General features: G+C 48.9%; 2 protein-coding genes across 7 annotated transcripts in view; one reads left to right on the top strand and one right to left on the bottom strand.

The window, feature by feature from the left end:
- Positions 1–27633, top strand: part of LHFPL7 (LHFPL tetraspan subfamily member 7) — a 65344-nt gene that overhangs the window by 1959 nt on the left and 35752 nt on the right. The window contains exon 2 of the mRNA XM_084493379.1: positions 9275–9413. Within this exon, the coding sequence (XP_084349505.1) occupies positions 9275–9413 (139 nt within the window). The remainder of the gene's footprint in view (positions 1–9274; positions 9414–27633) is intronic.
- Positions 1–27633, bottom strand: part of LOC311421464 (uncharacterized protein) — a 50521-nt gene that overhangs the window by 3973 nt on the left and 18915 nt on the right. The window contains exons 1-5 of one of the 6 annotated variants that reach the window (XR_014684881.1): positions 11929–11966; positions 6223–6344; positions 4500–4616; positions 1972–2159; positions 816–844 (exon numbers count right to left, since the gene is read on the bottom strand). Coding sequence is in view for 2 of the 6 variants with exons in the window: in XM_084493380.1 (XP_084349506.1) it covers positions 2082–2159; positions 4500–4616; positions 6223–6344; positions 11929–11962 (351 nt within the window). In the remaining 4 variants the exon portion in view is untranslated. Of the gene's footprint in view, positions 1–815; positions 845–1760; positions 2160–3395; positions 4617–4828; positions 5014–6222; positions 6345–11928; positions 11983–27633 lie in introns of those variants that run through there. The other 5 variants (XR_014684880.1, XM_084493380.1, XR_014684878.1 and 2 more) reach the window with 5 other exon arrangements.

Raw genomic sequence — 27633 nt, 5'->3', positions numbered from 1 at the left:
CAGCTACAAACAGCCTCAGCCATCTAATAGCCTCTGAAAAGCCTCTAGATCCAGAATATCATGTAATGCAAAGCCTCTGAGCTCCCAAGGTTGGGCTGTGGTTAGGATGAACAATGTCACGGTATTGTGTGGGGTTTACAGGGGATTTTGGTGACACATCTTTGCTACCTTAATTAATACCAACCAAATAATTGATGAACAACAAACAGTGCAGTCTGTTTCAGGTAAAAGTGCTCCCCTACCAGCTTTCTGCCATGGCAAGGATGCGAATACCTGTTGTGATGATTATTCGATGGTGTACGATGTAATAAAACACCCGTGGCAGCTTTCCTAAGGCAGGCTACAGCTTTGGCTCCCTTGCCTGAGCAGCCTCCTGCACCTGCACGAGTTGGTGCTCAGCACGGGGGAGCTGAGCACTGTGAGCCCTGCCCAAGTTCAAGCAGGAGATTCTCCTTTTTGGAGAGATGGGGGAGGTCACGAACTGGGGAAACTGTGGTTCTTTTTTCTTTGCTTTCAGAACATGTGACATTCATTTCCAATCTTTCAAGCAATCTTGTGGGTGGCTCCTTTAAATGAAAGCCAAGATCCTAATGTGGAGGAGAATCTAGGAGCTTTTGATAGCAGCCACCAGCCTTTTGATGAAGGGTTTGAAGCTGTGGCTGTGGGGAGTGAAGCAAGCAAAAGCTGACACAGGGCTCAGGAGCTCTTCTAGTGTGGAGCTGGTGGCACACCTGGGGAGGATGCTGAGAGCACACCCGGGGGGGACACCCACCTGCAGAGCACAGGGGTGGGAGCAGCCGCAGCCTGGATGTCCAGTCCCCGGGGATGAGATTCTTTTTGTTTCCTGAAACGTGCACGGTTACCATGTGTCAAATCATCCCCTGCTCAAATGTGCTGATTCAATGAAGGGGTGGGGAGCATTCAGCCCAGCGAATGATCGTTAATGCCAGTTTTGTGTTTGCACTTGGGGGATTATGTTAATCATGCTACAAATGATTCTTTGAATCATGTCTAGAGGTTAATTAACATGCCTTTTTTCTCTTAAGAGGGCCTTCATGTCTGCTTAGAGTTGCTGGCTTTTTTCTGCTTCCTTCTTTCGTAATTACTTTGCAGCTTTCTAATATCATGGGTACCTTTAATTTAACCCTCTTGGTGCTCAGGCTTTGCACTGTGCTCAGCATCACTGGTACCCAGTGATGTGGCTGACACTCGGGCAGCTCACACAGGATGAGACTTTGCAGGGGCAGATGGAAACTGGGCAGGGGCTGGTGGGTGCCAGGTGAGGAGAGAGGATGGTGACACTGCCCAGGGGCCAACGCTGATTTATGAGCAAGGCCCTTACACGGACAGTTGATGGCAAGGTGGATCTATCATGGGAGGACCTGGAGCTGCCAGGGCATCCTGAGGGGTGCAGGCACCGTGGGGAAACAAGATTGCTCTTGGGAGCCCAACTGCAAGAGATGGGAGAAACAGGCAAGCTTTGGAGCTCTGTGCTGCTTCACTGCATCTCACTGTTTCTTTTTTTGGTGCCAGATCCCTGTCTGCCTATGTGAGCGTGCAAAATAGTGCTTTATGCTGAGCTAATTTATTTTCTCTTTCAGTGGGAACATTTGGCTCATGGGTTCGTATGTCAGTGCTGCACTTCAGAAGCTAGTGCTGCTTCATTTCAAAATTCTATTTTTATTTTTCAGATAGTCTCCAATTATTTTCAGGCTTTGCCAAGCACATAATCTAAAATAACAGAAGCTGATCAGCCCATGATGTTCGGGTTGAAAACACATTGACCATTTGCTTATGAAGCCAGCAAGTAACCTGCTGGAGCACAGCACAAAATAACCCACCTAGGATGAGGGAGAAAGCTTTGCACAGCCCCATGAGGTACCTGGGTTGGTCTGTCCTGGGTTGTTGTCCATAGCAGGGACTGAAAAGATCCAGCGAAGCCTAGAGAAAAGGCGTAGCACATATGCTTACCCTTGTATTAAAAGATGCTGAAAGGTTTCATACACCTCCACTGCCAGTTTCATGTGTTTGTTTTGTTGCCAGTTTCTTGTTCAGTTCAGCCACTGGTTCCCAATGTGACCTTAGGTTTGTTCGTGGGGGTCAGATTTGCAGAGCCGGGCAGCAGTCCCATTCCCAGTGAAAAAGCATGTGGCGTGCCCCTATGCATGGGAAAGAAAGGATTTTAGAAAATCCATTGCTCCTCTGTTAGCACAGGCTCTGGCACAAAGAGGAGCTGAGCATCTTGGGTGTGCCTGGGTTGCCATTCCTGGGCAGAGCCTGCTGTTCCTCTGAGGGCCATGTATGAGGCCGGCGTGTTAATTTGGGGTTATCAGGAAATCAACTTTTAGCTCCTCATCAAAGACCTTCCCGAGAGAACAGATTCTTCCTGGCCTACCTCTATCAGATAGTTTGATTTTTAATTGCATTTACACAGCCTTAGCATAAAGCATAAGTGCTCAGCAAGTCTTGAAATCACCATCTTCCATTTTCCTCTTCATGCGTGTTACTTTGCAGTAGACTTTATTTCCTTTTGTTAGCCACCCAGAGCTTTTTGACCTATGTTAATGTAACATAAAATTCCCAGTGCTGGGGAAACCTGTGACCTTGGCTCTACACTTCAATGCCCGTGTAGCAGACGATAGCCAGGACTTACCAGCCAGGGAGCCACTCACCAGTAAGCAGGGCTGAAATGCCTCCCCAGCTGCTGAGACCAGACCAGCTCATGGGTGGGCCATGGAAGGTCAAGTTGACTGAAAATACAGGCAGCCTGCTCTAGGGATTATTTCTAACAGCTCCAGTCTCAACAGGAGGCAGAAGCTGCTTTGCTTACACAAAGGCACTGAAAGGTGGGTATTAGCTGCAACATCGCTGCTTGTGGCTGAGCAGCAGCCAGGGCTTAGCTGAGAAGCGGCTGCTTGTGATGGTGATAACCTGCTCGTGCTGAGTCACTTGCCCCCAAATGCTCTGGACAAACAGAAACAGGGAGCCCTGAACCCCGCCCTGAAGGGCAGGACCTTCACCTGTGGGGATGTTTTGGGCTGAATGTTGCTCTTCTCCTTCGTGGGACCCAGAGCAGAGTTGGGTGCAAGTTGGTGGGGACACGTCAGGGACATTTTGATGGCACAATGTTCCCTCCATCCCCCTTGAGGCTGCAAGTTCTATTGGCGGCTTTGTAGGGAGAAGCAGATGGGAGAGCTGGGAGACCTGGGGGGAGCTCCCCAGCCCCGGACGATGAGCCTGGCTTTGCTGTCAGTGCCAGAAAAGGGCTTATCCCGAGGAAGGATAATGACAGAGTGCGGGTGAGAAGGTCTGATCTGGTACCCAGCGACAGTGCACTGCTTGCTGCCTAATTAAAATTTCATTAAGTTGGTTCGCATCCCTTGATGGAGGTCACAGGCACACCATTGATGTGCTAATGTCTTACTTTTCCCCTTTTTTTTTTTTTCTTTCACCACTATCCATCATCCTCTTAGATAAAGCAGTGCCATTAAGAGGTGCTTTCCAGCGTCCCCAGATGCAATGGCACTGGAAGAAAGACAGCCATAATTCATCAGGCGTATTATCTGTCTCTTATTTTCTCCCTAATTAAAATGATTTTTTTTCTTTTTTCCCTTCAATCAGTTTGGGCACTAACCTTTCTGGCATTCATGCTGAAAACACCAATTAGCTTGAAAGTGGGAAAGTTACCTGAAAGGCCAGGACTGGCTGAGCTGTGGCTACAGGATTTTTGCTGAATTTTGTGTATGAGCAGCTAAATCTGAGCTGGTGAGGAGCACCCCCTGTGCATGCTGTGGTGCTGCCAGGTCCTCATCGACCAAAATCTTCGTTCAAATGGGACGAAAAGAGAACTGAAGATTCGTTGCCTCCTCTGTGTCCTTGTGCCCCAGCACACACGTCGCAGCCAAAACCACCCCAGCTCATGGCACTCTTAGACATCAGCCACCCCCATCAGCGTCCTGCCTGGGGCTCCACATTACTGCAGGGCTGGTTTGGGAGGTTGCACCTACTCCCATGTCCCCATCAGATGACACCAGGCACTTCCCAATGCTGCTGAGCAGGGAACAACATCTGCATGGGAGCAGGATGGGGATGGAATATCAAATAGGAAGGCGAAAGCTCTCAGATGGTGCCGAAAGGAAGGTAATTGCTGGGGAGGAGATGAGGACGTGTGGGATCCTCTTCCCGGCCGCTGCTATAATGCCGACCAGATGGCGGATGTTTGTTTCTGTGACTTGTGTGGGGGAAATACGAACAAGCTGCGAGTCTTGATCCACCCACCCCTCTGCACGCAGCATCTCCTGCAGAGACAGATGCCTCTCTCATGCACCCAGGTGGATATTCGTGGTTTTCTACCAAGATTCCCTCCTGTGCCCTTGCCCAAGGAAAAGGCGCTACTATTTCAGGAGCAGGGCAGCCTCACCTAGTGGGGTCTGGATGAAAAGCAGTGATTATATGGTTCAATGCAAAACTCACGGAAAGTTTTGGGAAGATTGACACACCTTGTGGCCACATGGTGCTGGCGGCTGCAAGTCTTGCATGGTGCAGGTATATGCACAGACCCCTTGGGCACTGGGTTGGAGAGAAGGCAGCTTTGCTGCTCCAGTGTTGCTGCTGCCCTGCAGATAGACACCAGTTTGAGTATTTGCAGCTGATCCATCCCAACCCTCTTACTTCCCCCTCCAACAGCCGGTGGTGATGGTTCCTCCTCCACCCGGTGCCCAGCCAGGGGCATCTCAGGCCCCGCAGCAGGGATGAGCCCAGCTGCCAACATCTGGAGCCACTTCCCAGTATCAGCTCCCACTGCAGCCTCCTGTGTCCTTGCCAGTACTGCTGCAAGCTCCAGACCCTGCACTCCCAGCCAGCACCTCTGTCCAGCACTGATTCATTTTAACAAGGTTAAAACCCCAGTGTCCATTTGGTTTCTGCCTCCCTAGGCACAGTGCTACCCAGTTTGACCCCAAAATATCTTCTGTACATGAATATTTAATCACACAGAGCTCTGATGGGAAGGGACTGCATGGAAAAAAAAGAGAAAGGTTTGATTAAGTTTTGTCCCCTTTTACTTGCTATTGCTTTTCAAGCCAGTGTTCCCCCAGCTCATTCAGGGTTTCTCAAACCTTTTTTGCCTCAACAGATAACCCCAGAAAGGCAAACAGGCTGTGACTTTCACTCTTTGTCTTTTGTCAGTTAGCCCCTGGCTTTATTTCCTAATTATTTAGTGTATTTACTTTCTGCCCCCATTTGCAAAGATGTGCAATCTGTAACCTTGTCTTCAGCCTGCTGCTCTGTGTACCATGGGCCCCATCTGGGATGGCAGCTCTCAGGGTGGTCAAGCTGCAATTAATAAATTGCATTCATAAACTAATGTGTGGCATGGTGTGACCCAGCATGCAGGACGTGATCCTGGGAGCTCTGCTCAGCTTCCATCTCAGCAGGAAAGATACCAATGTAAGGGACAAAATGGTTTATCTCCATTCAACCAATCGCCAAGTACCACTTCCCAGCACCAGCTCACTGGATTTTTTTTTCTCCCTTTGCTCTTTTCATTTTAAGAAACAAAGATCATGGATGCTGGATTCAAAGGATGGCTTAACCATTTTTTAAACTTTCCATTAGGGACATTAAGTGATTCTCCCCAGGGTGGTCGTTGTGTGATGTTTTAATTTTGATTTTTTGGTGAATGGAATGGTATCTTCAGCAGATTTATTGCTTAGTGAATGGCATAGCTATGGCGCGTGTCAGACCTGTAAAATATTAAAATAATGGGTAGGGGATTGTTGTTAATCGGAATTTACTACGCTACATAAAGACAAATTTACAGTCCCACCAGGGGACTATTAATTTGTTTAGGGATAAACAATTAATCTCCCCAGGAGTGGGAGCAGAAAATCTGACATGGTTTTACATCTCCCGGCACGGCAGAGGCAGGATTGTTCACAGCCTGGGCAGCAGCAGCCACAGGGCACGAGGTCCTGCTTCTCCATGGCCAGTTTTGCAGTGGGAGCTGTGCCTTCTCATGTGATGAATGGGCTTTTTCCTGCTCCTGCCTGAGCTGATGTATCGTGATTGTTCCCCCCCATCTATTTTTGGTTTTCAGCCTTTGCATCCTGTTTCCTGCATCCTCTCCTTTCCGCTCAAGATGCAGCAGGCACAAACAGAGAGGAGAGAGGGAGGTGCTGTGCAGCTGGAGGGAGAGGCTTTTTAGCTGCCACAATTTCTTACCTTTGTTCCATGAACTTTTTCAAACTTAGGGCTTGTTATTTTCCTTAGGAAGAGGCTGCTGATCTGCAGGTGCAATTCCAGTACAGGGCAGGAGCGCTTGTGTTTAACTTCCAGACAAGCTCCTGTAAAGGAAACAAACAAACAAAAAATCTGTTTTACAGGAGTATATCCAGGGCTTTGGGAGGTAATGCCAACATGGTAGGAAAAAAGAAGTTTGCACCTTGTGCTTAAGCAGCTGTGTGTATTGCATAGCAGGATAATGTGGGAGCCAGGCTAGGACCAGCAGCTTGCAGTGGGGTCTCTTGCCATCTGCACTGAGACACCTTGTGCCTGCACCTTTTACCACCCATTTTGGGGCCAGCAGCACCACTGCTGTCACTTGTGCCCCATGGCAAAACCGCTCAGCTGTTACCCACCCTGCCCCAAGGTCACTTGGCAGCTCAGGATCCTTTGCCTCCATCCAAAGCTCACTGTTTACCTACTCCTCCTGCCCACTTAAGTTCTATTCAGAGCATGACCTTAGATCCCCTGGCAAAGGGATTGGCTGGATTTTTTGGCCACCACTGTGTGTACCAGGGTGTTGCCAGCACCAGGACTCACACTCCTGCCTGTGCAAACCCCAATGGCAGGATCTGAACCAATCTGGCTCTTCTTTCAGTACAAGACTCACCTGCACTGATCCTATTTGTGCCTTTTCTCCCGGTGCTGTGGCCTGAAAAATACTTTGTCCCTTTGCACGTTTCCACGGGGATTAGTAGCCTGAGCAGCTACAAGGTTGCTTCTAGCAGGAGCTGCAAGTTTTTAGGGGAGTTGTGCCAACATAATTATGATGAGCCTCGATCATTAAAAATAATATGCTTCACACGGGAGAGGAGCAGGCCTGCTTCACAAGACCCCTTTCTGCTGAAAAATTCATTGCTGTAAATAATTAATGGTTCCTGCAAAGAAGGATGGTTTTGCATGTTGCTGGGTGGAAGGTGAAATTCAGACGCCAGCTAGAGTAATTTTTTTTTTTTAAATGGGTACACATTTCTGTGCCATGCTGCTGCTCTCTGGGTCCTTCAGAGGCTATGATGGGGCCAGGGACTGGTCACCAGTGCGGTGTCCCCTGTCCTGAGGCAGCACTTGTCTCTGGGGTCTCAGTGTCTTGAGAGGCAGAAGAGAGGAGCAGATTCCACAGTCCCTGACTAAGCGCCCTCTCCACTCCTTTTGGTGGCTGCTTGCACTGCCGTGCCTTTTCCATTGCATGTCAGGAATTAATGTATTGCCAGGACAGCATTTGCATTGCTTCTCTAGTGTAAAAATAGCCCATAAATTAAATGCTGATTTTTAATCACTGCACAGCACTGGGGAAAGCGCTCGCACCGGGGTGCCAGGGTGGCACCCGGCAGCTTCCTCACCAGCGCCAGCCCGTCCCTGCGTGGAGCAACAGCAGCTCCTGGTTTGGCTTGGCAGACAGCAGATCTGCTGCCCCAGCACCTCAAAGATGTCTCAGGTGCTAAAAATACAGCTCAGTGGGAGGTAACACAGGTAGAGGCAGGACAGTATCAGACCTGGGTGGCAGCACCACTAGTCACAGGGGGACAGGGAGATTTTCTTTGCTGTTTGGACCCACCATGGCCATCAGAGGGGAAACCCAATTCCCCCTCACACCCTCCAGTCTGCCTGTGGTTCCCGCAGCACAACACACATTTAATAGATTGTATTCCTGATTTATAACCTCTTTGGTGAGGGGCACCAAACGGAAATGTTTATTGGGTTTGTTTCTATAGTAACCGCAGTTGCCCAAAAGCTTGAACATTGGGGGAAGAGGAAAAAAGGAAAACTGCATTTCTAACCAGAACACCTCAGCAGGGTGAGGACCAGATACAAATGGGTGGAGGTGGGACCTGAGCTCCTAGTGGCTCCCACATGGGTTATGAAAATCAGTCTTGTTAGGAAAACTGGGACAAGACCTGTCCTACAGGAGCACTGCATTATGGAGCCAAGGCACGGATGTTACCACCGGCTGACTCACCAAAGCCAGAGGCATTTCACGGAATTTGCTATAAAATACTACGAAATAACAGGACTTGATGTGCCTGCAGCAATGCCAGGACTGAGGTGCTCTTGCACCGTTCGAACAGTGCCAGGAGCTGGGTGCTGGAGGAGGAGGCACCCATCGTGGGTCCTCCCCATCCAGCCACACCATGCTGCTGGCCGGGCTGGCACACATCCCTGCTGCTGCCAGCGCCATCCCCTTGGCAGAGATGGAAATGCCACCTGTAACGGGGACAGAAACCACAACAGTGCAGCTATCAGGCACCCATACACACGGCTGAGCTGGTTTTGCTGTAAATTAATGCTTTTCTCAGGTTTAGATTCTGATGCAATTTGCACGTTATGGCCAGAATATTAATTAGCAAAACTCCTTCCACACCAGCTGGGCAGTGGCTGAGGCAGGCTGTAGGCTGTGCTGGCCTATCCAGAAAATGCTGCCACTGGGCGCTCCTGGAGCCACCAGCACCCAAAGCATCATCACTCAGCATGAGCTGGAGTTGAATTCCAGCCTCAAATGACTGAGTTTTGTTGCTGAAGAGGCTAAATCAAAGACCAGGGAGCAGCCCGGTGTTGTGGTGGGAGCCAGCTGCAATTAAACCTTTGCAGCAGTGGGCTCCCCACCGTGGAGCACTGGCAAAATACCTTCTAATTGCTGGGCTTGCAGGGGCAGGTGCCGTCATGAGATGCGTTTCAACTCTCAGCGGAGGCACTGACACGCATTGCAGGCATCTAATGGCACTTGTATTAATGACGTAGCCCTTCATGCATGTAATACATTTGCTATTATCACCATTGCCCAAATACTAATAACCCCTGGGACCAGGTGACGGGTGAACCGTGGACTCAAGATTCAATGGTGAATTTAAGCAGCAGAAGGAGGAAGAAGCGGGAGAAGTCACCCGTGCGGGGCCCTGCTCCTCACTCCACTGTAGGAGAAGGGGGAATTTGTGGGGATGTTTCGTGGGGGTGGTGGGGGACACTGCCTCGCTGACCGCTCTGTGTGTCCTTCCAGACAAGCGCCGTGCTGTGTGCGGGTGGCTGTGTCCTGCTGGCCCTCAGCTCGCTGCTGGCCATCGTCGCCGTCCTGCTGCCCAGCGGAGTGTGCGAGAGGCGAGTGTGCACCCTGGCTGGCTACATGCAGACAGCAGCAGGCAAGTGACGGGGACTCGGCTCTTTGGGGTGGAAGGACAGGGAGGGTTTCCCTGGGGTACTGCCCAGCCACCCATGTCTGTGCAGCCCACAGCATCCTGGCTCCCAGCAGCAAGAGGCACTTGCAAACCCTAACCAATGCTAGGACAAGAGAGAACAAACCTTAACTTTAGCAACTGACTCCTGTATTAGTGCTTATAAAATGGGCCACCTTTGAGGTTAAGCCTCTGGAGGCATTTTCTTCCATACCCTTTATAACCGGGACTGGATGTCACCTTCCCTAGCCCACATTTCCTGCTGGCCTCTCCAGGCACCCTGCAGGCAGCCCGCCTGATGCCCTATTAGATTTTATTTCCATTGCATTCTTTTTATGTGTCTGCCTTGGAAAAGCACTAGCGTGGAGGGGAAGGGCTGGCCCTGTACTGTGCTCCCTGCAGGGCACAAAACCCACCCCAGCCCTACCCACCCTGCAGGGAGCTGCACCTGAGGTTCTGAAGCGCTGCGCTGAGCAGCCCCAATGCTGCGCCAGCCATGAGCTGCAGCAGGGATTTAAAGCACCCCCTCGTGTCTGTGCCCGAGAATAAACTTCTTTCCTTGGAGAAATCCTCGGGGCCAGCCAGGCTTTGTTATCAGCCTGCCAGCATTCAAGCAGCTTTTGGGGGAAATCCTGTTAGGCGCTTTCCTTGCTGCGACTCATCCCACAGGAGCCGATTTGGGGACAGATGGAGGGGCCTGGCCTGACAGCGACGGCCGCTGGAGCACAGCCACGCCACGGGCAGGCAGAGCCAGCTGCTCATGCCCCTGTCCCATTGCTGGTGACCAACACGTCCCTTGAAGGCTACAGTTTGGAGGTTCCCATCACCTCCCTGTGTGGCCAGGGTGGGTCCTTTGGGTACAGGACTGAGGGGTCTCAGCCCCAACCAGGGCACCGTGTGGGTCACCTGGAACCTGGGCTCAGGGGGTCTCCATTTGGGAACAAAATGGGATGGAAAGGGGTCACCTTGCATCACCTTTGCCCATGGGGGTGCCACATCTGGCTCTGCAATGAGAGGTACAAGCGAGTGTAAATTGAGGGATGAGGAAGCATCCCTGGAAAGGAAACCAACTGTGTTAGATAAATACAAATGAGGCACTCTGAGGGGGCTCAGTAATATTGAACAGGCTGTAAATAAACTGTAGGCTTTAAGCATTATTGACAAATGAAAATTTACTGGGTACATTTGAGCAAGCTAATGGGCTGCTTTAAACCCTGGTGGTGCCTTGCTAAGCATTTTGTATTGCGCTTTTTAATTTTGGTTCACTGCAGATTAATTCCTATTCAGAGCAAGGCAGCCCTGAGTCAACAGAATTAAGTGGTTTAATGTATTTGGATTCAGAAATGCTGCCCCCCCCCTCTCTCCCTTGTAATTCCTCTCCCTGTTCCCACCCTCTCCAGGAGGAAGCTCTTCATTAGGGATCAGCTGCAGCCCAGCCAGCAGCTGGGTGACAGCAAGAGAAGCTCCTCCTCAAAATTACATTATCTCGGGGAGAAAAAGCAGGTTTGGGGAAGGACAGATGAATTTATATGGAAGAGAAGGAAAGCAGAGCAAGCCCATGAGTTTTGGGAGAGAGCTTGCTGGTGGGGTCAGCTCTGTCCCTGTTGCAGTGCCAGCTCTGATGGGGTAGAGCCCTGTCAGACTACCACGAGATGCCAGCAGAGCAGTAGGATGGAGGACAGGGCCATGTTTCTCCCAACCCCAGGTTCCCCTACAGCACAGCAGGTCCCACAGGTGTCATCCCTCTGTCTGCCCTGACTTCTTCCCCCAAAATCAGAACTTTGCTATTTTCCCATGCTACAAAAACAACTCAGGGAATTTGGCAGAGTACCACAGGCAGGAGCCCTATGCTATCAAACACTGAGCCAGGCCGTCAGGTTTCCCAGTGAAGGGCCAGGTGCACTCAGCCAGGAGCATGAAACCTGCCATAAAGTGCATGAGGAGCAGCAGCACGGGCAGATCCAGGAACAGCCCCTGCACCGTATCAGACCAGTGCCCTGAGCCACACTCACACAAACCCAGGTGCAGAGACCAAACCAAATGCGGCCCAATCCTGGGAGCAGCCCACAGCCAGTGGCAGAGGGGCTCAGGCTGCATCTAACATTTTCCGCTATTTTTAGAGAACCAAGTCATGCCTTTTCCAGCCCCAGATGGAAGGAAGACAGAAAATTCATGCAGATAGAGCAGAGCACTAATTGCAGACGCAGACATGCCATCAGGGTTCAGAGCTGGGCTAATTGCCACCATACGTTGAACACATGATTCCCGATGCCTGGCATCCACTCCATAGAAAAAAAAAACAACACAACATATCCGCACAAATGACATGAGGATGATCCCTAATGAGAGTAAACAAACAGCAGAGAAATAGGGGGATGAATATTTGTTCAGCTCTCACACCCTACAAGAAAGGCAAAGCTGCCTCTCAGAGATTAGAGATGTGGCTCACCCCCCAAGCACGGTGCCATCTTTCTAAAATTACCTTTCTGCTGTAGTGCCTCCTCAGCAGCCCACATCACAGCACCCCCAAAAAGGGAGGAGCAGCCTGACTGGCCCCATTTATATATGGGGCAGCAGGGCCCAGCTGCAGCTTGTTGCTGCAGGTGGAGAGGGACAGGGCATGCAAATGTTGCACAGCTGAAATCCTGCTATGGTCCTTTTTCAGAAAAAGCCTCTTTGCTAGTATTTGTAAGTTGGGAGTTTATTCCAGGGGGGAATGTCTCCTGAGGGAAGGGCCAGGGATGTTCTCCAGGCTGGCTGTGGCTGCACAACCTTTCCAGTGGCTTCCAGGTGCTGTGCCAGGAGGCTCACAGCTGGACATTTCAGATTACCTCTGCAAAGCTCTCAGACAGGTTTTCATGTGACTGCCAGTGGCAAAGCTGCTGGAAGGAGCGTGGGGTGATCGCAGTGTCTCAGGCATCAGCTTCACCCATGATACCCATCGGTGATGCCCCAGGGAGCCCCTGGGACCCACTCGGAGCCATCACAGCCCACACAGTCCCCAGCTACATTGCCACATTGGGGGAGAAGATTAGAGCTGTATGCCGCTGCAGATTGGCAGTGTTTTTCCATTTCTATCCCCACCATAAGCAGGTTTTGCTCTGCTGAACGCAGCCCCTTGGCGGTACTGAAACCTGAAGTCCTTGAGCTGCAGAGTGGTGCAAACCATGGGGTGGTGTCCCTACAGCATCGCTAGGGGAAAATCCCCCAGGGAACTTGCTCCCGCGGATGATGTTCATCTGCCAGTGGAAACAGGGATAGCAACCAAGGCTGGGTAAACCCCATCAAACAGCAAATCTGGGCAGCTTTCTGCTCTGGGGGCTTGGGAGAATAAGGGAAGGATTACAGGTCTGTTGCTGGATTAAGCTGCTGGCAGATGTGCTCTGGCACCAAAGCAGATTGCATCTGCTGCTTAGGAAAAGCAACAGGTCTTCAAAGGTGGGCTGCAGGGACCAGCAGCCTCTACCCAGAGCTCCTTCTGCTACCCTAGAAGCCTTGATAAAAGCCAGGACTGTTGCTTTTTGGAAGCTTTCCATCATACACTTTTCAGGCAAAGGGCTCCTGATCCATCGGCAGTTGGTAACTGGCTGCTCCCCCAGCTGCCCCGCAGCCTCTCCCAGACGTGTGGCAGGAGGAGGCTGCAGAGCTTTGCGCCTTGGCGAGGGCACAGGCATGGTTGAGCACGAGGCAAGCCTCTGGGGGGAGTTTTGTTTTTACCCCGCACTGCTCTCTGTCTAATCCTACCACCATCAACTATCTGCTCAAAAGAGCCAAGTGCTGAGGGCAAATGATCCTGACCTACCCGTGCCTTTCTAAGGTTCTTTTAGTTTCAGAGAGCCATTTCCCAGCATCGCTATGACAGAATCAGAACAGTCCTAAGACTCCAGTAAGACAGGCAAAAGCCCCCAGTTATGCAATTCCCTTACTTAACCTCGTTTTAATCCTAAATTTCATGGTAGTCCTGAGAGCTTCCTCCTACAAAATTTGATTGCATTTCGCAGCTCAAGTCCCTCTTGCTGGCACAAGTAACACAGTGGCATTAGAGACGCAGCCACAGCTTGCTTTTGATTAGTCAGGCAGCAAAGCAAAATGCAGGAGACCTTGTGCTTTTGGAAGTACCCTCTGATTACTTAAGACACTGATCATCAAGTAAGAACACAGAGAGAGGAAGAATCATTAATTTTCCGATCAGAGTGAATCTTCTAAATGCATTGCCTCCCAAGGGCTGAAAAACAACCAGGACCAAACAGGCTGCCCAGGCGTGCTGCGGGAGGGGCAGGAGATTTGCCCCAGCATCAGGGTGCAGGCGTGTACCAGGAGGCAGCACACAGATGGCAGGTCCCTGGCCAGGAGGCTGGCCTGGTGGCAGTGTCACAGAGTTATTTAGGAAGGCAGCGTGAGCTCGCTGCCCCCATCACGCAGCCTGGCCCTCCCCATGTCTCAGCCCACCTTTGGGATCGATGGTGCCCTGTTTTTCGTTGTGCAGGCTCTGAATGGCAAACAGCACTGTCCTCCACGTCCGTATTGATTTCTCGGACTAGTATTGATCAGCCTGGTGACATATAGGTAATGTGTAATTAGTAAGTTAGATAAAAATAGTACCAAGAGAGTGTATGGCCAAGCTGCCAGGGTACTTCAACCTTCCTAGCATCTCCAGGGTGGCAGCAAATAGAGGGGTCATGGCTGCCTGCTAATTGCTGACCTGCTCTTAAAAACACTGTGAAGGTCCCCCCTTCCCTGCTGCCATCACTACCACCCAAGGTGGTTTTGGAGCACTGCCTGATGGTGTCTGTGATGGAGGGGATGTGCCCACCAGTCCCAGAGTGCAAGCAGTGTCCCCTGCATGTGTCCCTGGCACGGCCCCTGCAGCGCCTCTTTGAGGAGACAAATGGAGCAAACAGCTGTCCAAGGCAGTGGACAGGTTGGATCTGGGCAACCAAAGCTGTGTCCAATGTTAAAATGCTGAGGGCTAAAAATGTCCAAAAAGAGAAAGGTCCAAGACCATACAGCCTTTCACATCCTCCTTCCATGCAGCCCAAGCCAGAGCCAATGCAGATAGTTTCCTGATAATTTTATTTTATTTTTTGGCAGCAGTGGCAGAGGGGAGCAGCACCCTGCTATCCAGGCATTGATTTGATTTAAAGTAACCCAAAGTGTCTTTATCAGTCCTCTATCCCTGACATAAAAATAGCATCTTGGCTTTTATCACAGAGCCCCAGCAGCCCCTCTCCTTGCAGCAGCAGTGTCTTGTCAAGACCTAATGAGATGACCTTGCTGGCTGGCTGGGTCTGACCACCAAGGCACCATATAAAAACTGGTGTCATAACGCCATTTCCAGCCATCCACAAAGGGTTCCCCAGAACTGCAAGGCTTGGCTAAGCAAGAGGAGAAGCACCAAAACCAAAGCAAAGTCCAGCCTTGTTGCAAAGTGCTTAGGCATGCAAGTAAAAAGCAGCAGCTTCACACGTGAACCCAGCTCCTGCGTTCCAAGGGCACCTGTTCTGCTTTTCCCTTGGCTTTCGCTGGAAGGAGCAGTGCTCCCATCACAGCTGGAAGTAATTGCATGGTCCTTGTCACAGCACAGGTCCCCATTGCCAGCTTTACTCTCTCCCTTTCACATTTCACATTTTGTCCTTGCGATAGTGACAGTAACCAACAACATCAAAAGCTCCGGTTCCTTCCCCATGCAAGGCTTTTTCCCCCTGCTTGCTTTAATTACATTAGCAACGTCAAAAAACTGCCCGTGGCACATTATTATTCAGCCAGTGAACTCTCACTAATTCCTGACACAACCAATAAATATCTGTGGGCAGGCACCCATGCCACCGCACTGAGCACTGCCACCGGGGCGCTGGAGAGGAACCTCTGTGGCAGCACAGCCTGCGCTTTGCTCCGCTCCGGCACCGGCATTGCTCACGCCTGACTTACACCTGCTCATGTTTTGCTGATGCAGCCCTCTGCTTTGCTGCATTTTTTGCCAAGTTGCTCCAGAATTCAGCTCAGTAAAAGCAGGCTATAAAGCCCATGAACTTGCCTTGAACATGAACATGCTCACTTTGGTGTACACATTTGAGTGGCAGACAGTGTCGGTTTGAGAGCCATTCTGTGATTTTGCTTTCAAAACCTAAAATCTTAAGCACAGAGCCAGGCCATTAAACCTAGCAGTAAAAGGGAGAGTGTCTGGCAGCTTTCCTAATGGCCAGGCTCCTGGCCACAGGTTAAGTGTGGGCTCGCCTTCCCTCCCAAGGTTTAAACTCATTTCACACGAGGTGCAGAGCTGCTGAAGCAGAAGGGGCCAGATCCTGGCTGTGCTATAGAGCAGCTGAGCCCTACTCCAGCCTCGGTGAGGGAACCTAGGGATTCACTTCTATCTGACATTTGGACAGTTTCTTTCCTCTGCTTAGATCTCAAACTCTGGTTTGGTTTTCTCCACAGTTTTGCCATTTGGCACCAAGATGCTCACATGGTGCCTTCAGGCTGGGGACACAGCAGTAGCATCATGCCTGGGCTAGCGCTGGGAGCAGCATATTTCTCAGCAGCCTCATTTAGAGAATAAACCAGCCATATCCTTTCATTGGTTTCTTGGAGAGGGGCAATACATTTCCAGTGGCATCAGTGACAGAAGCAATATCCTTTCATTGCTATCATTGGAAAAGAGCAGTTTTATACTGTAAGAAAGAGCAAGTTCACTTGTATGAGACATATTTTCTATTCCCTTAAACCTGGGGAAATCCTAGGGTTATTAATACGTGGTAGAATTGCTTCTCTTTCAGCAGTTCTCCTAGGGATTTGAGTTTAGACTAGTTATTGCACATGAATGCAGTAACAGTACATAAAGTGTATGTTTTGTAAATAATAACAGTGCTTTGTAATAAATGGGAACAACAAATAATCAGCTCCCCTGGGCTTCCAAGCTGCTTCCCCTGAGGAAATACAAGCCAACCCCAAGGAGCCCAGCACTGTGCATTATTTCAGATAGGAAAATTCATGCTTCATTTTCCAAGGGAGTTTGCTTCCCCTTGTCTGTGCCTCTCCATGCAGACATTTGCTCTCAGAATTCTGATATTTTCAAGGTACCAGTGATGCTCAGGGAGCTCTCCAAGCCATACCTTCCCAAGCAGACTCATCACACGAGTTTCTGGGAAGAGATGCCTTTGATTGTGGTTTACATTTCGTGGACATTAGCTGTGCTTGTTGGCTGTTCCTGGAAGGGTCCTTCTTCCTCTGCAAGTGGAAGGTTGCTCATAGCACAACTGGGATGTGATAAACCAGATCCTGCAAAGCTTTGGAGCATCTATGATCTAACAGCTGTCGCTACTGGCTGCCCAGTGTTGAGAAGGAGCACGTCTCCTTATCTCCCTGCTATGCGATTAGGTGTTTTGGCTGATGTTTCTTTTCAAAAAGGGTTTGATTATTCCCTTTTTTCCTCTGTCTTGGCTCATATTTGTATCTGTTGTTGCTGGGAAGATGGACACTGACCCTTGCAAATCACCTCAAGGCCACCTGAATATCCTCCCTCGCTGTGTGAGTGGAGGTCCTAGCTGCATTTCATGCATCCTGAAGCAATTGTGTAGAAGTCGCATCATCATTATTGACTCATCCATCTCGACTGAATGTATAGTGTAAAGTAGAGGAAAAAAAAAAGTCCCCATTCTCTCTGATGATAACAGGGAGCTGGGGACTGTCATGGGCAGTTTACAGTTTGGTTTGCTCGGTAGAAGGATGCTTGCACTTTAGGGAGCCATCATCAACCTAAACATCCAGCCCTCCCTTTCTGTCAGTGTTAGAAGTTTTGGGCCTTTTAGTATGATGTGCTAAACTGGTAGTAGCAGCACAGAAGACAGTCTCTAGCCTGGGTGTCAGACATAAATGTCTGGTGAGATCCTGGCTGTAATTTAACAGTCATCTGAACGTGGGGACAGGGAGCTGTCAGTGCAGAGAGGAGCAGCATACAGCTATGAGAGCAGCATGTCCGCTCATTTACCAGCAGCAACGTGCTGCCCCAAAACATGAAAGCTGATATCAGATTAGGTTGAAGCCCCCACATGCCTTGAAATCTCTTTTCTTAGATTTGATGAAGCTCACACTATCTGTAGATCTGCCTGGGAAGTCATTACTAGACCTTGCACTCTTGGTGCACAGCAGAGAAGTGTTGACTGGATTTGGTGAGCAAGGTGATAAATCTGGGCTGCAGCTGCTCACTGTCCTTTGTGTTGCAAATTGCCTAGGCAGTTAGAATTGGCTTTGTTAATAAATCAGCCAGTCCTGCTTTAAGAGAAGGCAAGTACAGAGATGGGATTTCCCTGAGAAAGGTGTTGGGAAGGTCTGACAAACTGTGCCTTTTTGGTAGCTACAGCCCTGTCTGACCTGAAGCACAGCCCCAGCTGCGTGGCTCAGACCCTTTGGTGGGACACAAGATGCTTCAGTCCTGCTTCGCTTGCTCTGGATGAGTGCTTGGCTTCAGCATCCTGAGTAACTGCTCTATGATCTGGGTGAGCTGGGAGGCCAGCCCTGAGAGCGGATGCATGAGCGGTGGCTATGGGCCAGTTGCAGCTTCCTTTTTGCACAGTCTGATAATGCAGTTTGGTCTGGCAGAGGTCTCCATCCGTGTGTGGGCACGTAGCACAGCTCCCAAGTGAGTGCTGTTCAGAAATGTTTTGCTCTGCTTTCCAATCTGAGTCTATGCTGAGTTGTATTTCCTTACTGGTAAGGAACAGATCTGCTAGGAGGAGAAATTTACCCTGCAAGGAGTGTAAACACAGATGGAAACATGGTGAAGCCCTTTTCAAAGTCAAGGGAATAAATCTGCTTAAAATACTGAACATCTGGGGCAGTGAAAGAGCAGGTGGAGAACTGACCCAAGAATGGACGCTGGTGCTAAAGAAAGGTTGTCTGTGGAGAGGGCACAAACTGTAGGATGGTGGAAGTGTCTGTAATAGGGAAATTACCACAAAGAGCAGCAGAAAGCTCTAGTGAGGTTACTGCTTTTGATCTTTTAAAGACTCCTTGATTTTTTCTGAGGCCTGCATCCCAGGCACTTTAGATAGAGCAAGTTGGCAGGCTTTTCCACTGAACTAATCTCATCTGACCTTTCTATGGCAGCACACAAGGGATGCAACCCTGCATTTCCTCCAGATGCCGGGATAAGCAGGATTTTGCTCCTAGTTAGGCAGTAATCACGGTGCTGCAGAAGCCACCCTGTGCATTGCTCTGGAAGGGCAGGACTGGCATGTTTATGCCACTGAGGATCAGCCTCATGCTGATGGTTTGGCCTTGTTCTGTCTTTGATTTTCACCTGCCACTCTGAAAGTTCTAACTGGAGAGCCAGGCTCTGAGTAGCCATCAAGGAGGGGAGGACTGACCATGCTGGTCAGCTCTTCTGGTCCCAGCCAGAGCATTTGCTATGCTCTGCAAGAAGAGTACTCTTGAGCAGGCGTTTGGGAACCACAGTTGGCCCAGGGGCTGCACAGGAGACACTAGCAGGAGCTGGCCCTTATTGGTAGCTGAGAAAATGTTAAATTGTGTTCTTTTCCCAGCCATGACCTTGGCAGAGACACGGCCCTGGCTGCTGAAGCCCATAAAATGAACAGCCCCTGTTGCCTCCTGATAGGGGTATAAAAATATAATTACTTGAAGAGTGACTTACGATTCAGTGAAACAAGGACCTTCTCCTTTTTGATTGAATTACGCAGCGGGATTCTTAGAAGACTGGAAGCAGATGGCAAGCACTGGCCAGGCATTTAACAGCCTGAGTTACTGCTGTGTAGAGGGGATGGAGCCGAGCATGGCTGCAATGTGCCGCTCCTACATTACCACTTTCTTTGGGCCACCATCATGGTGCATTCCCTAGAGGGAATCCTTCCGAGAGGCTGGAGGATGGGTCGGGACATGTTTGCAGCAGTAGATGGAGATGTGCAGTGTGTCCAGTAGCAAAATACTTGTTTTGCAGCAGTGACATACAGCTCAAGTAGCAACAAAGAGAGGCAAAATTTATCTTTCTGTAAACCCAAGCTGAGTGCTGCTGTGGCTCCAGGTAGGCATATCTTGAATGTGTCAATAAAATCAATCCAGCTATTAGCAGCTTGTTGTGTTATCAGCTGTGGATGAGTCTGGTGTGTGTTAGGCAGCTGTGCAGCCTGCATTTTACGAGGCGACCTGCTCATACCACTGCTGGGGTTGCAGCGATTATCACATCCTCTCACAGCTGGGGCATACTACAGCTTTTATGAGCTCCCCTAAATCAAAGGCCCTGTCTTTTTACAGACAAATTAACATTTTTTTTTTTTTTTTTTTAAGGCTTAACAGCCAGCTGACTACTAGGTGAGATGCAAATCTTGTTGTTGAGTTGCGCCTACCACATTGTCTTTTTGATTATTTTTATTGAAGAAGCAAATGTTCTTTTGGAGCTCTGAAGCCCTTATGAGGGAGACTCATTTTCTGCTGCTGTGATCTCTTTGTTGCAGGTGGGTGATGTATGAAAAGGAATTGCAAATAGCTGTTTACAGCAAGCAAAGTCACGGAACAGCCCACTTTAATTTCTGCTATCTGTCGGAAACCGTTGTTGGCGATGGTCAAAATTAATTAAGCAGGAAGGAAGAGAGCTGGGAGGCACTGTGCATCCAGTTCTGACATTGAAATATTAATGGTGAGCTAATCAAGAAAGAGTATCTATGAATAGCTAATCAGCTTACAGTTTGCATTTTTAGTGATGCGGTGAACTTCTGGGCAACAGCCCTTTGCAGGAGAGTCAGTGCGGAGGCGGGCTGCCTGCTGCCTGATCGCTCAATTTGGAAATAAACAAAGAGCTCGTGCCTGTGTTGGGGCTGAGGCATGTTTGCCTTTTGCATCTCGCAGCACTGCTGCTGCTGGATGCTGCCAATTGGCAGTGGTCTGCATCCCTCCCATTGTCGCCTGTGGCAGCCAGGTCAGAGGGTCCAGCCAGAGCATCCCTGGTGCTGCGTTCCTTCCTCCCAAATGCCAGAGGGCTCAGCTCCTCCAGGACAGAGCTGCAGCATCTGTGCACCAACAGGTCCCGTGCAAATGCTCAAAACATGCCTTGAATGTAGGAGCTTGTCCTCTCGTTCCGTGCCCAGCGCCGAGTACCCCATGGGAGGTAGCAGCCGGTGTTCCCGTGTCTCCTGCCGACGTGTGACTGGCATTTCCAAGGCAAGTTTCCAGGCTTTTTTGGGGGATACAGAAGGTGATGACTGTGAGGAAAATTATGAGGAAATGATCCCATGACAAAGCTGGGCTGATTCCAATCAAAGTCACAAAAGTAAATGTCACCTTTGGGTGCCAGAAGGAGTCAAGCAGCATTTCTCCCTTTGACGTCAGCATAATGAGGGCTGTGGCTTTAGAGATTTGTATTGCTGTGTTTCTGCAAACAGTTTCCTTCTCTAACCTCTCGGAAATTGGATTTTGTGGGGCTGAGCAGTTTGTGTGCAGAAGATAGCAGTGGGACTGATAAGCAGAAACCTGTTTACACACTCATAGCTAATGCTGCAATTGGGCAGGGAACTGCCTGGATTTCTTTTTTTTTTTTTTAATACTCAATCAAATATAATCCTTGTGGCTAAATGTCTCATTGCTGCTTAACAGAGAGAAATATGAACAGGGCAGTTTTAATGGATAACAAATATGGAATTGGCTTCACATGAAGCAAAAGAACAATGGCAATAACTAAAAGTTAAATGATAACGAGGGAGAATCAAGTGGTGATTGGTAAGGAATAGCTTATCTATGCTCTCCCATGCGGGGCCATATTTCCCATATTGCCAAGTTAGCAGGAATGACCCAAAATGCAGAAACGAGAGAGTCCGGACATGTCACTCTCACAGCAGAGGGGACATTCTGGGAAAGGAAAATGGAAAGCTGATGGCATCAGTTAAGAACAGCATGAAGGTCCCAGGGATGTCCAAGGGCACAGTGGAGCCCAGTGGTTGTATCTGGCTCCCATGTCCCATGGGAGGTGAGGAACCCCCTTGCTGCAGGCAGGCGCCACAGTGCCCAGCCACAGCTCCTGGGGGCTGGCAGTGGAGTGAGCAGCAGGGTTTTCTCCAGGAGGAGCACTCTGACACATGCTTCTCTGTTGCTCCAGTGTAACCCAAATCTGTCAGTCTTTAGCGCTTGCTGTGAAGGTCATCTGCGAGCAAGACTAATTATTTCAAGCAAAGCAGCAGGTTAATGCTACTAACCTGCTCCCAGGAACCCAGCTCTGCCCTGTGCCTTGACTGTGTAGCTGCACACAAGCTACAGGGAATTACAGATGCATGAAGGTGTACATAAGCCCACAGATCTAAACAGATCCTACTGGTATGTACCTTAAGCACAGAGGGAAACACATTTTTCATAGCTGATTCATTCAGTTGTCATGAAAATGCTGTTTCCAACTGAAAAGTAGTAGTATCTTTTATTTCTGCTGTTTAATTTTCTTTAATCTGCTCTTGACATTTATTGAAAGGAGTGTTTTGCGCACATCAAAGCCAAAGATTTCAAAACACCACAAGAAAAAAAAAATAAGGTCAGCTCAAGGGAGGATACACTAGCAAACATGAGATGAAAGGCTCTGGTTTTCTACAAGGAGGGTCTGTGCAAAACAAGAGGTCATGCTGATCCGTGGTCTGAAGGTGCTTTGTTGGCACCTCTGACACTAGCTGCAAGTGCTGGGTTTTGTATGTTGTGACGCTCAGTAACATAAGCAAGGCCATCCTTACTAGGAACAGATTTAAAAGTAAAGGATGCCCTGATAACTTCACTCTTCAGTAGCCTCTTCACACGGGCAGAGCTTCCCGTGGCTCTGCCCGGCATTGTCCCAACTTGCTTTGCCCAGAGGCAGAGCCGCTGGCCCCGGCAGCAGCGCAAAGCTCCCAGGGCTGTGGGTGAAGCTGAGCCATCCATTGCATGCACTCTCCATAAGCGAGTGTCACAAGATTAAATGAGCCAAAGCACTTGACAAGCTGAACAAGCTGCTGAAAACAAACCCAGTGGTGGGGCTGACCCTGCAGGACACCTCCCAATGTATTGAATGGTCCTGAATGCTAAAACTGAAGGAAGAGTATAAAAGAAACCTAGAAAACTTCTGGTTTTGTTTCATTTTACACAAGCAGAGGTAACGAGATGACACAGGTTAATGTATAGCTCAGTTGTATGCTGATTGCAAAGCACACATTTCCATCCACAAGTCATTAGTAAATCACTTTCCCACCACTTCTCTTGGCATGTAAAAGAAATTTCTCTCTCCCTGACATTTAAAAAAATCCTAATAAGTTATACACTCCATGACTTTATTGCATTTTTAATATTTAAAAGAAGGCTAGAATCTATAACCTCAACCTTTAACAAATGTACAGTAATGTGATAACAAATTTGCCTCGAACAGCTGCTATCTTGGTACCAACTGGCATGAAGGAGGGAAGTAATTGGCTTGTTTTCAGATAATTACCATAATTGTAGTGACACCATTTGGATCACATCTAACTGTGTTCCTGCTGCAAGTTGGATAATTTAATAATTGGCAGAATTTAGACTGACAGTAAAGGTAAAGTCAGCGTATGGTGGGGAAATCGGCACACACATCCCTGCGTTGCTAGTGCAGGCTCTGCTGCTCTTAATATGAAATTTTTATTTTTTTATTTTTAGATCTTTCTGCTTTTCTTAAACCCTGTGACCAGCTCATGCCTTTGTTCCTTTTCTGATGCTTGACCCGATACGACCACATTTTACACCTTTTGATTTGAGATAAATCACTTGGGTTCAGTCCTACCCAAATTATTATTTTCTCCATGCACTGAGTATTTTTAGCTGTCCTAGTTCTGCCGGGGGCCTGTCAGAACTCTGCTCTGAAAGTGGATTAAACTGTAGTCACGTGCTTACAGGCAGCAGCCAAATGCTTTTCCTGGAGGTTGAACCCAGAACCTCGGGAGCAGGGCTTATTTCCCTGGCCCAGGCAGCAGCTGTGGTAGGCAGCAGAGTGTGCCGGGCTCAGCACGACGCACTAGAGGGAACTTTTTCCCTTTGTGCCTTCTTGAGCTTGCTGCTTGTGGCCAGTGTGAAAGGGACTTGGCATCTCCTGTGTCTCCAGTCCTGACAGCTGCCCCGTCAGTCCCAGGAGCAGGGGTACGGAAAGGTAAGGCTGAGAGATGGCTGAGGCTATTGGGGAAAAGACAGAAAGGTTTTATCAGAGATCAACTGGGTGCTTTTGCCAAGGAGTTGCAAAATGTAGCAGAGCACTGAGCTGGTGCCCTGCAGGGTGTGTGTGGCTACTGAGAGCTCTCCTGCAGCACCTGCCTTGCTTTGCATATGTCCATGGCCTTGCTCACCACCAATTCCACTTTGCAGAGCAGAGGTTAAGACACCCAATGGCAATACTAATAGTGCCTGGGAGGCGTCTCTGGAGTTTTTCCAGTCCTCAAGCGAGAGATACTCTTTAGGCACATCTGCTTATTTTGCTTCATGCCCCTGCTGCTCTTTGTGGCTATTCTGCTTTCCCCAGTCTGAACCCAGACACGTTTGTCAGGAAACAGAGAGGTCAAGGAGGTTGCACCAGATTTGCAGGGTGAGCAGAATTAATGCCCATTGCTAGGGGCAAAACAGAGTTCATGTCTTTCCACCTGCACCAGCTGCTGGCAGGGCCGTGCTCTGCCACAGCTTGGGTTGAACCAGGACCCCCAACCCATCCCAGCCAGCAGGTGAGGTGCCTGCTGATGCAGGAGCTGTAGGTCTGCGATGCAGCCCGTGCCTGGGGGATGCCCAGCTCATCACACGCTGGGGAGGACTTTGGCACAGAGCAGGCAAAGCGCTCATCTCTAATAAACCCATCTGCCGAGATGAGGCTGCCAGCTCTGTCCCAGCCTGCGGTGTCTGGGCACACGTGCAACACTCACACAGAGCGAAGGGGAGGGGGGTGACTGAAGCAGCAAATCCCTTCTCTGTTTCCCTGGCTCAGGGAGGTGGTCTCTGGTGTGGCTGTTGGAAGGAGCAAGAGTGTGTGCTGGACCGGGTTTGTGATGTGAGGGATACGTGCCTGGGAGCGGCTGGCTGATCCCACACATCCCATCTCCCTACCCCTCGCACAGAAACTGCAGGGTAACCATTTCCTTGCTGCATTCCCTCCCCCTCTGTGATTTATTGCTGCCAGGAGGCTGTGCATGTGGAGGTGGCATAAATCTCACCTAAAAGAGAGAGAGAGAAGGAGGAAATTTGCATTCACTCCCTTGCTGGCATATTGAATGCAGCTTTCCAGTTCACTGCTGAAACCCTGAGCGGGTCCTGGGCAGGAGGCCCAGGCACTCCCCTCAGGATTAAACACAGTCAGTGCCGGGGCTCCCTGCCCCACCAGAGAAGGTTCCCACAGCCAGCAAGGAGCAACTACCCCCACTCAGCCCAATTATACCTACATTAATTTCAATCTGCTCATATTTATATTCCACAGCATCACCCTACCTAATTTGGTGATGTTTGCAGGCTTTGAGCATTCGCTGTGCTCCCCCCTACCAACCACTGCAAGCCCTTTTAATAGATCTTTCCTGACTCGTGGCTGCCCATCCTCCTAGTCACTTCCACTGTCTCTCTCCCATCACTCTCCCAGTTCCTCACACCCTTCTCCCTTTGTGCAATGCCTCCAAAGCACTCCCTGGGCTGACAGTCAGTGCGTTGGTGAGCAGACTACAGGAAATAATTGGGGAGATTATAGACAGACCATGGTCATGCTGCTGCAGTGGGTCTGGATGTCCTGTCATGAGCAACCTGTCTGGACCAGGAGGCTTTCAAATAACAGAACATGAGCAAAGAGGGAACAGTGGCAATTCTTGTCTCTGGGAGTATGCTTTTCACTGGAAGTCCATCAGTGTTTTCACATATCAAGAGTAAACTGGTTACAAAGCAAACCAAGAAATGTAAGAGAGGAAGGAGAAAGAAAGGTAGATACAACACATTAATCAGCAGCAAAAGTTGGAGGGAGTCTGCTCACCTCCACTTCTGCATGGGCTGACAGCTGTAAATAGCATACTGAAGCAATGGAGGAAGTAAAAAATTAATTACAGTTCTGAGACCCAATCCCACTTCCAGCCACAGACAGCAGTTATTAAGATCTCACTGAGGCAGGAAAGATTGAACAAGGGACTCAGGGGACTATGAAGGGGAAAAGAATTAATCAGTTTGTCTCAGGAGACTGGAGAAGTCAGATTAAATAAAAACTAGAGTGAAATGAAGGGGGGAAAAGGTAGTTGGAAACCTGGACCTATTTGAAGAAGCTCTGGAGGCAGTCTGGGAGGAGTCCTAGGGGCTCTGTTCCTTCACTGTGGAAGCTGGGAAGCTTTGGGAAGAAAGCTAAAAATATACCTATTCAAGGATTCAAGGCAAAGAAATCACATATTTAGGGCTCTTGCATCTTTTGCTTGTCAGGAGACCACACAAAGCAGCCCCAGCTCTCCTACCTCTGATCCTTGCTCCAGTGCATCACTAAGGTGCCTGGTTCCCCCACACCCTAATGCCACTGGGACCTGAGGGCCATTCCCCAACCTGCCTGAAATTCCCTAGAAGTGGGGTTGAGGGGAGAAGGCAGGAAGGGGAGCTGAACCCCGGCAGATGTCCAAACCCCACATATCCCACAATCAATGCTCTAAAAGGAAAATCTTTGTCCGTGCCTGTTGTCAGCTCAGTGTTTTCCATCACAATAACATTCAATTATTTCTCTTCTAAAGTGTACAACATTTTCTTCCCTCTTTTGTGTAGCTGCTTTTCTGCCTGTCCCCCTGGGAAAGGTCACCAGGCTTCCACATTCCTGCTGGGTAATGAGCTGTGACAAATACTGCCGATGGTGACCAGTGCTGAGGTTGGAGTTTTAGTGGGTGTTGAACACCAATGTCACAGGGAGGGGCCTGTCTCTGACCTGCAAATGGGCATCCCATTGCTGAGCTCCTTCCCCTTTGCTCAGCTCAGTGGCAGAAACTTCATGGGAGCCAGATGAGATACTTCGGTATTCTTCCCCCTTGAAAATCCCAAGCCTGATAGAGAGCCATAAATAAAAACCTCTTTGCGTAATTGAGCAGTGAATGAGGGAACACGTTTTTTCATCCCAAAGTTTTTGTCTACAGGAAAGCATTCCTATTTTTCTGGTATATCCAGCAATACATTCTGCTGAGAGAGTCCTTATGGAAATGCAAAGTGCATATCCCAGAGGACTATATCTTCAAACCAAAGGACATTGATTCAGAAGAGAGGCACCAAAGACTTCCTTGGTTATTGGCTGTTATTTTTAACACCTCCCTGATAAAACTGCTATCTAGAAAGTTTCTGACTTTATCATGTCCATTTCTTTAGCAGAAGGCTGCTTGAAGCATGGGTCTGTGCCTTTTAATATTTTTTAGTAAGTTTCCAAGTTACTGGTTGTAATAAAGCACAAAACTTAGCATGTTGCAAGGAAAAGAGGCTATCTTAACAGCTGCATTGGGTAATACCCTTAGAATATTAGAAAGCTTCACAGCAGGATGTTTTATTTTTGTATTATGCCAAAGAGCAGTCAAAAAAAAAAAAAAAGGTGTATTCCGCTGATTCTGTAGTGGCATTTCCTAGCAAAACCACTAAATACTGTTTGGTATGTTAGCTGGAGCTTAATATGTGAGAACGGTGGTGGGGAGGGATGTGCACTGCAAATTTTTATCCTGGACCTTCAAAACCAGGGCTACCTATAAAGATACATCTCATCTATCTGCCAATGAAATAAGATGTTTTTTCAGCATTTTTTCAGTGCATTTATTTGTCCAGTCCAGTTTTAAATATATCAGTATACCAAAGGACAAAACATTTTTCACAAGGTGAGGCCAAGATGGAATAAACACCACATTAAAACCTGTACGAAATGTGGGGACACTAGAGACTTGGTCAGGAAAAGTTTAATGAACTTCTGCGTTATGATTTTCATTACAAGAATCCCTGAAAATAATAAATAATATTGTACCCTTCATATTTTGGGTATTTCAAGCAAGAAAGATAGGGAACAGCAGCTATCAATTAAGAGAATGAGACTGCTTTCTCTGTACAGGCAGGAACAAGTTTAACAAATTGTTTAAGGTCACTAACTCATCTCATGGATGCAAAATAATGAAAGCATCCAAAAGACGTTTTGACAAGATGTGAATCACCATATTATAGCTAATAGTTTTTGAAACCTGGCACTTGAACGTAGCAT

The sequence above is a fragment of the Aythya ferina genome (genome assembly GCF_964211825.1).
Source record: "Aythya ferina genome assembly, chromosome: 19".
Taxonomy (NCBI): Eukaryota; Metazoa; Chordata; class Aves; order Anseriformes; family Anatidae; genus Aythya; species Aythya ferina.
This window is presented reverse-complemented; position numbering and strand designations above follow the sequence as displayed.